Consider the following 8,541-nt stretch of genomic DNA (forward strand, 5'->3'; position numbering starts at 1 on the left):
CAAATCAATATCCAAACAATTATTTTTTCTTGGGATTTCAGATCCTCTATGGACTGGCTGATAATTATAATATTCCTTGTTATTATTTTTTTCATTTAAAGCTGATAATGTTGATGCAGAATTTCCTTAAATATTCACTTCTCTAGCCTTATTTTTAAAAAATTTACATATCTAGCGAGCTATTAAAACAAGAAGACTTGATTTTATATACTACCCATCCTCATATACAATAAATAATTACCCCTCGACCATGAAAACAAATTTAAATTTTTTTCTCTTTTTCACTTTTTCTTTTTTGCTTTTGTGCTCAATCTATTCAACTTAGTTATGAGACAAAATATTTCACTCAAATTCTTGACCATTTTAACTATAATCCACAAAGTTATAATACTTTCCAACAAAGGTATATTTTAAATGATGAACATTGGGGTGGTACCAAGAAAAATGCACCTATATTTGTATATATTGGAGGTGAAGCAAATATTGAATTTATTATTCAAAACATTGGTTTCATGTTTGATTTTGCACCCGATTTTAGGGCCCTCCTACTCTTCATTGAGGTATGTGTATATATATGAATAATTAATTCATCCTTATAATATATATATATATATATATATATATATATATATATATATTCTCAATGACGGAATCAAAATTTTCATTAAAGAGTGTCAAAACATTATAATAATGTCACTAACTAAGATTGAATACATACACAACTTTATAATGCCTCTTCAACTTGTGTCAATAGAGGCGTCAACACTAATATATATACTTATAAAACTAAGGATGTATAAGGGTGTATCTACCATTTTTAAGACCTTATGGCACTTTGATTACTAGTTATAAGGGTGTATCTACAATTTTTAAGACCATAAGGGGATAAGTAATCATTTCTTACAACCTCAAGGGTCTAAATGAAAATTAAGTTAAATCTTTATAACATGCTAATTTTGGTATTTTCCTTACTAGTTATATTACAAGTTGTGTTCAATTGTAATATATTTATCGTAAAATAATCATATTTGCCCTATATTAGTTATATTTCTCTATATTATATCTTTTTAACAAATATATCTTTATAGTTATACTTTTGAGTAATATTTATCCCTCGTTAGTTAACACTGGCTTTATTTATTGTGAGGGTGAAAAGGCAAAGACAAAAATCTTATACTCTCCGTTCATTTTTCCTTATCTGATTTTTAATGAATTTTGCATATTTCTTTAAAAAAATTAGGAGCATATTTTTTATGATATTCATATTATTTCTTGTATCACTTTTAATGAACTTAAGAAATGAGTAGTCAATGCTAACAGTAAAATAACATAAAAGAAAGAAATTATTTTTTATATGCTAAAATGTATAAGTAAAAGTAAACGGAGATATCCCAGTACGATTTTGGAAAATTGGGTATCTATATTTAATACTCCATCTGTCCACTTTTAATTGTTATGTTACACTTTTTGAAAGTCAATTTGATTAATTTTTAAAGTTAAATTAGATTACGTCATTAATTCAATATTTTAAACAAAAAATTTAGACATTCAAAAATTATACGAAAAGTACTATAAATTCCAAATTTTTACATATCAATATGATGAAAATATACATCATAAAATGTTAGTCAAAATTATTATTGTTTAGCTCTAAAAAAGAAAATTACAACAATTTAAAGTGAACGAAACTACAACTAAAATTAACCATAGAAATCAAAGTTTTACATTATAATAAGACGATGATTTTGATGTGAACTTTCTCGATAATAACGACATTTAACTTCTAAGTTTATATTTGGAGTCCACCACAATTCAACCCTAAATTTCCCAGTCCAACAAAAAACTTTAGCCCGGGTCCCCCCACCCACACACACAACTTTTTTTATTATGAGGAAATTTATTATTTTAAGTAAGTTTTGTATAAATAACTTATCTTCTAATTAGCTATCAAATTTGTAGTCTGTAGATATTATTTATGCAGAATTTAATATTTATATTAACTCACTTTCAAATCAACTATAAACAACCCCTACTGAGTTAAACTTCTTTATATATTGATTGCGTAAAATCATTTAATGAAATTACTTATAACATATGAAATTTGTAATATGAAAAATAGCATGTTACACTAATAACTATGTTAAATATCATCATAATATTATATTTTTGCTACAATCGATGGATATAAATTAAATCCAAATTAAAACTATATGCTACTATTGATAGATTCATTTTTCCTCTATGGACACTATATATAATACTTTTTTCTTTCTTTTCAATTTATGTGATATTTTTTGACTGAAAATAAAGTTTAAGACATATACAAATATTTTGTTATGTTTCGAAGCTACCCTTAAAAAGACTTAAAGAATACACCTTTATGGATATTGCCAAATATGTGGGACCTAGCACATGTAAAATAATGATGGTATGATTGAATATTTATCAAATAAAGAAATGTGCCATTTTTTTTGGTTGATTGACTAGAAATCGCGTCGTATAAATTGAGACAAATATTGGGTTTGAAAGTAATTAGGACGTCATGCGGAATCTTACAATTGCAAATCATTATATCAATAAATCAGATGACAAAAACTTATACTAAAAACATAATATTATTATATGGTTTATGAAAAACTAATAAAAAAGTAAATATTAAAACTGTTGAGAGAAAAATCTCACATAAACAAAACTCATTATGACTACATTGTGGATACTATTGTGTTCTTGATATGAAAAAAAGGGTTCAATTTATATAGTTCCAAATTTTTCCTCTAGGGAAGAATAACTCAAATATGGTAGAAAATTATATTTTCCTTTCAGGAAACAAATCATTTATGGTAATACTTTGATTTTCCTTCCAGAGAAAATTTAAGTTCAAATAAGATAAAAAAAATCAGGACAAAACCCTAACAATCAGAGGAGTATATATATATATATATATATATATATATATATACACCCTCAGTGTGTTTGTTTGTTGGTTGTAGAGACAAATGAAAATGAGATTAATTCTTCTCTTTCTTGTGTGTTTTTCTCCAATCTCCTTTGCCAAAATTCCACCAAGATTATTCCCTTCTTTAGATGATCAATTGTCATCTAAAGCGAAGCTTAGTTATGAGACAAATTACTTCACACAAATTCTTGACCACTTCAATTATAATAATCCACAAACTTTTCAACAAAGATATTTGTTGAATGACAAATATTGGGGTGGTTCTAAGAATAATGCTCCTATCTTTGTTTACACTGGCAATGAAGGTAACATTGAATGGTTCACTCAAAATACTGGATTCATGTTTGAAATTGCTCCTCATTTTAATGCCCTCCTAGTCTTCATTGAGGTACTCATCAAGCTATTTTGTTAGAACAATTCACACTATAGTTTTGTAACTTTCATCAATTTAATCTACATATATAAGAAACACAATAACCTGTGATATTCTTTTTGAACGCTACAATTTTAGAGTGTGGTCTTTATTTCTGAGTTCTGACTAATACTCTCTCTTTACTTTAAAAAGCAGAAAAGGGCTATTTTGTGCGTAATTTCTTGTAAAGTTGTTATAAAAGGCACTACAGCTTCTAATAACTCGTGGATGTTTGTGTTTTTATATATATATGTTTACATTGTAGCATAGGTTTTATGGGAAGTCAATACCATATGGAGGCGACAAGACAATAGCATATTCAAATAAGACTACATTGGGTTATTTGAGTTCAACACAAGCATTAGCAGATTATGCAACTCTTATTATTGATCTCAAGAACAACTTGACTGCCATTGACTCACCTGTTGTTGTTTTTGGGGGTTCTTATGGTGGAAGTATGTATATATGTTTTCGAGGATTGATTTCTCAGATGATCGCTCGACTAACAGTTATATTTCAAAAAGTCACGTTTCTTCTCAATTATATATATATTTTTTTCAATAAAGAAAGTGATTTTCTGATATAATATAGAGTATATTATTTGAGTGATTATCTGAGAAATCGACTCATATGATATTTCGAGGTTTGAGATTTATATTTAATATTATATATTCTTGTGACAATGTAGTGTTGGCAGCATGGTTTAGGTTAAAATACCCACATGTGACCATTGGGGCCTTGGCTTCTTCTGCACCAATTCTCAACTTTGGCAATATCACTTCTCCATATTCCTTTAATAATATCATTACACAAGACTTTAAGGTAAAAAGCAAATCTTTTTTTTTTATTTGTTGAATAAAATTAATTATTTAATATTTATGATGGTATTCTGTGAAATAATCTTTCCTTTCCTTTCTTGTTTTTTTTTCTTTCAAGTGTTACCTTTCCTAACAAAGGAAAAATGTATTACCAATTGTGCTTTGCATCAATATAATTAAAATATGTATTTTTAAATAAGTTGTCGAATAACAAAGGACAATAATGAAGATAAGGTTTACGATAAGATAACATGCATTATTAGAAACAAAGATATTTCTTCAGCCGGTAAATCTGTGAAAATTTGTGTTATAAATCATGATTTTTCATCGAACCAACTCACTAAGAAAATGTACGGTGAGAAATAGATTTTCACTGAAATAGTAAGAAACTTCTAAATTTTTTTCTATGAGAACATTACTATTTTTTATTTTTTCATAAATCAATCAAAATATCTATAAGAAAAACAACTGAATATTTTTCAGTGGAATAAGAATAATTTTTTAGTAGTGTACTTTTTTTTTGTCACTTACTTTTTTTCTTGACTTATATATATCTTTAAAAAAAAACCAGGGTGAAAGTGAGAATTGTTACAAGGTGATTAAAGGATCATGGAAACAAATTGAAGATATGGCTAAAACAAAAGGTGGATGGGAGAAACTCAGAAAGTCATTTAGAATATGCAAGTAAGAATTAATACTCAGTTCACTTTTACTTGTCACATTTCATTTTTGAAAAGTCAAATTCCATAACTTTAATCAATATTTTAAGATATATAATATGAGAAATATTACAACATATAATATTTTCCGTATAGTTTTTGAACATCTGAATTTAGAATTTATAAATTAAATTACTCTAATTCTTCGAAAATGAGTCAAATTAATTTTTATAAAGCAAAACGCGAATGAGTAAAAGTGAAATAAGGTGAATATTTTAATTAGCATTCATGAATATGGGAAATAATAATAATTAATTAATATTATTGTTTTTAAATTATTTATAGGAATTATATTAGTCAAGGTGCTCTTGAAAATTGGCTCAATACAGCCTTTGTGTACACAGCCATGACTGATTACCCAACTCCTTCTAATTTCCTTAATCCATTGCCAGCCTATCCAGTCAAACAGGTACACTTTTTTCTTTTTTAATTTCATTAATATTATAAACTTGTTTAAATTAATGCATGATTTATTTTTATGTCATGGTAAAGTAATTAATATCACTAAAAAGAAAATTAAATAATAGGTACAGTTTTAATAAAAGATATAGTTGTGGCTTTCAACCTTTTCTCTTTCTTATTAATTTAATCCTTATGCCAACCAATGCTTAGATTTAATTTGAAAAAAGCAATCTTCCATCCTCACATTATAAGGTATTTGCTGAAACTCTAGCTACTTTAGCGGTAATTAATTAACGGTAATTTAATTATCATTAAATATATTTTTAGTAGCAATTTATACTTTTTGTAAATGTTTCTATGTTTTATAGTGATATTAAATCTAATGACAATTAAATAATGTTGATAAAATTTTTAGTACTCTTTGTTAATGTATATATTTATTGTTGCTAAAAAACTGTTTTTAGTACAGTAATAGTGTGGGTCTCTTTCAACAATTTGATTGGATATATCTAACTTCTCGTGAAATCCAAGAAAAGATGCTCAAAAATTTTACAAAAATAAAATGTAGTATTCGAGCAAAATATATATATATATATATATATATATAGATTTTAAGTATATATATTATAATCATATAAGTAGAATATATTTTTCTCAAAGTTTTGCGTTGAGTTGATTTAATTGATACAAATGCTTAAATTGTGTGATTTTCTTAATATAAAATAAAGTTAAACAAAGTTCAATAACTTTGTTACATAAATTCTGAAAGTTTAATAGTTTTTGGATATGTTAACTCAAAATTCAATATATGTATAGTAGATGTCGAACTACCTTTGATTAGTTCGTGTGTTTATTTCTTCAGATTTTAAATACCTTAGTAAAATTTTTTTGACTCCTCCCCGATAATGATAATAATAATGTAGATGTGCAAGGCAATAGATGATCCAAAGAGTGGAATGGACACATTTGAGAAAATTTATGGTGCTGCCAACATATATTACAACTACACTGGAAATGCCATTTGTTTCGATCTCAACGATCATTCTGATCCTCACGGTCTTGCTGGATGGACTTGGCAGGTATTATGATATCGCTTAAATTAATTACGAAAAATAACATACAATTGTACATTTGGACTTAAGTTGTATGTATAAAGTAGTTGTTGCATTATGACTTAAGTTTGAATGTACCATAATTAGGTAAGTTAGCTAGGACTACTTTTTTAAATCTTGAACAACTTTTATTTTTTATTCTTAAAAAATATTAGTACTAATTAATATTCAAAATTTAGTAGCACAATAATTCAATTTCATGCCAAGTTGATTACCTAAGGGGATGGATACTAAAAAAAGTTGTTTATTTCAAAAAATTCAATTCAAGACCTTCGATTAAAGGAAAAGGAATCTCAATTAGTCAATCAGTCTATTGTTCAGGTTCTATATAGTCTAACCCTGAAAAGAGAAAACTCATCGCTTTTAGCCTGGTCCAGGTGTGGGAGATCTTTACCATATAGTATAGTAGCCCTGTCCTTCCGACAAGAACAATTATGCATTTTCCTAAAGCCCTTACCAAACCAATTTGATATAACCTAGACTTAGTCTAAGTCGTTTCGTAGGATATCTATATGAAATAGCATTGAATATGATATATTAGTAATGCTGACATTAGTAATACTGCAGGCATGCACGGAGATGGTTATGCCGACCGATGGGAACAACAAGGAGAGCATATTTCCACCCTCCACGTGGGATTACAATGAAAGGGCCCAATTTTGCAAATCAAAGTTTGGTGTTGAGCCCAGACCAAATTGGGTCACTACAGAATTTGGTGGATATGTAAGTGGATCTTTATGCCCGGCCCAAAATGACAACTTTTCAACCCAGGCCCAAACCACCTTATAACATTTTATTTTATTTTTTTTTGTTTTTTTTTTCAGAATATTGAAAGGGTATTAAAGAGGTTTGGAAGCAACATTATCTTCTTTAATGGGCAAAGAGATCCATGGAGTGGTGCAGGGTTGGTCACATCTCTCTTTACGCTACTAGAAACAAAAGTTTTTCTCACTACGAATCAGTTAAAAAAAAAATTGCTTTAAAACATGAATTTTTCACCCATTTTCCACGGAATTATCTTACTGAAAAAATGCAGGATTGGAAATATATTCTCACTGAAATAGGGGAAAAGTTCTTAATTTTTTCGTATTAAAACATTTTTAGTGGAAAAATAGTGATTTTTAGTAGCGTTATGTAACATTCACAAGTTTTTTTTGTATTATATTTTTTGACAGAGTGGTTAAGGACATATCTAAGAGCATAATTGCTATCGTTGCGAAAGAAGGTTAGTAAGATCCACTAATGTAACGTACGTCTTAAAATTAATGTCTATCAAAAGTGAGTCACAAATATATATATGTTTATATAATTTATCTGATTTTTTAAATATATTTTTTTAATTTATTTTTTATATTTGTTTGGTTGCTTCTTTTAAATTTCCTTGACATGACTTGTAGGTGCACATCATGTGGATCTTAGATGGTCAAGCAAAAAAGATCCAAAGTGGCTTAAACAAGTTAGAGAAAGAGAGGTCAATATCATATCCAATTGGCTCTCTCAATACTATCAATCTTTAAATGAAATTTACTAATGAAGTGATTCTACTTATAATATAATTCTCAAATGTTCAATAACAAAAATATGCATCCAATTAGTTTGTATTCCTTGAATAATATCTTTAGAATATCAAAGAAAGGAAAAATATGTATGCATTGATAAAGTGATGTTCATTCAACTTCTTGCTAGAAAATGTATATCTAGTGTATATTGTAGAAAGAACAAATTGTAACCAATATGGGCCGGTATTACCAAATTGGGCCTTATCACTTTGGGTGATGCCACTGAATTTTCATGTTTGGGACAAATCTAATATGGCCCAATATCAATTTCACTAAATTTTGATAGAATAATAAGGACTAGTTTTTTCACGAAAAACAAACATGAGATAAGAAATTCAGTGTTCCGCTAAGATTTCAAATAGGAGTTATCTCTCATAATTGTATTTTTGGGCAACGACACATTTTGAAATCGTCTATATTAGCCCTATATAGTTTGTTTAAATTAAATTATTGTCCTTACTCCTTAGTTAGGATTGCACACTTTCAGTGATTCTCGCACTAAGTTTAAGTTAGCTCCTTAAAATTATTGTACCAGCTAATACTAGAACGATTATTGACTAAAC

General features: G+C 27.7%; 1 protein-coding gene across 1 annotated transcript; it reads left to right on the forward strand.

Moving 5' to 3' along the window:
* Positions 1-2,987: 2,987 nt before the first annotated feature.
* On the forward strand, positions 2,988-7,972 carry LOC125871807 (uncharacterized). Its single transcript, XM_049552484.1, has 10 exons — positions 2,988-3,344; positions 3,634-3,823; positions 4,057-4,190; positions 4,758-4,870; positions 5,191-5,314; positions 6,231-6,386; positions 6,987-7,142; positions 7,244-7,323; positions 7,595-7,644; positions 7,817-7,972. The coding sequence occupies exons 1-10, from the start codon at positions 2,997-2,999 to the stop codon at positions 7,948-7,950; spliced, it is 1,485 nt and encodes a 494-aa protein (XP_049408441.1). The 5' UTR covers positions 2,988-2,996; the 3' UTR covers positions 7,951-7,972.
* The last annotated feature ends 569 nt before the right edge of the window (positions 7,973-8,541 follow it).

This window comes from Solanum stenotomum, chromosome 7 (assembly GCF_019186545.1).
Source record: "Solanum stenotomum isolate F172 chromosome 7, ASM1918654v1, whole genome shotgun sequence".
NCBI lineage: Eukaryota > Viridiplantae > Streptophyta > Magnoliopsida > Solanales > Solanaceae > Solanum > Solanum stenotomum.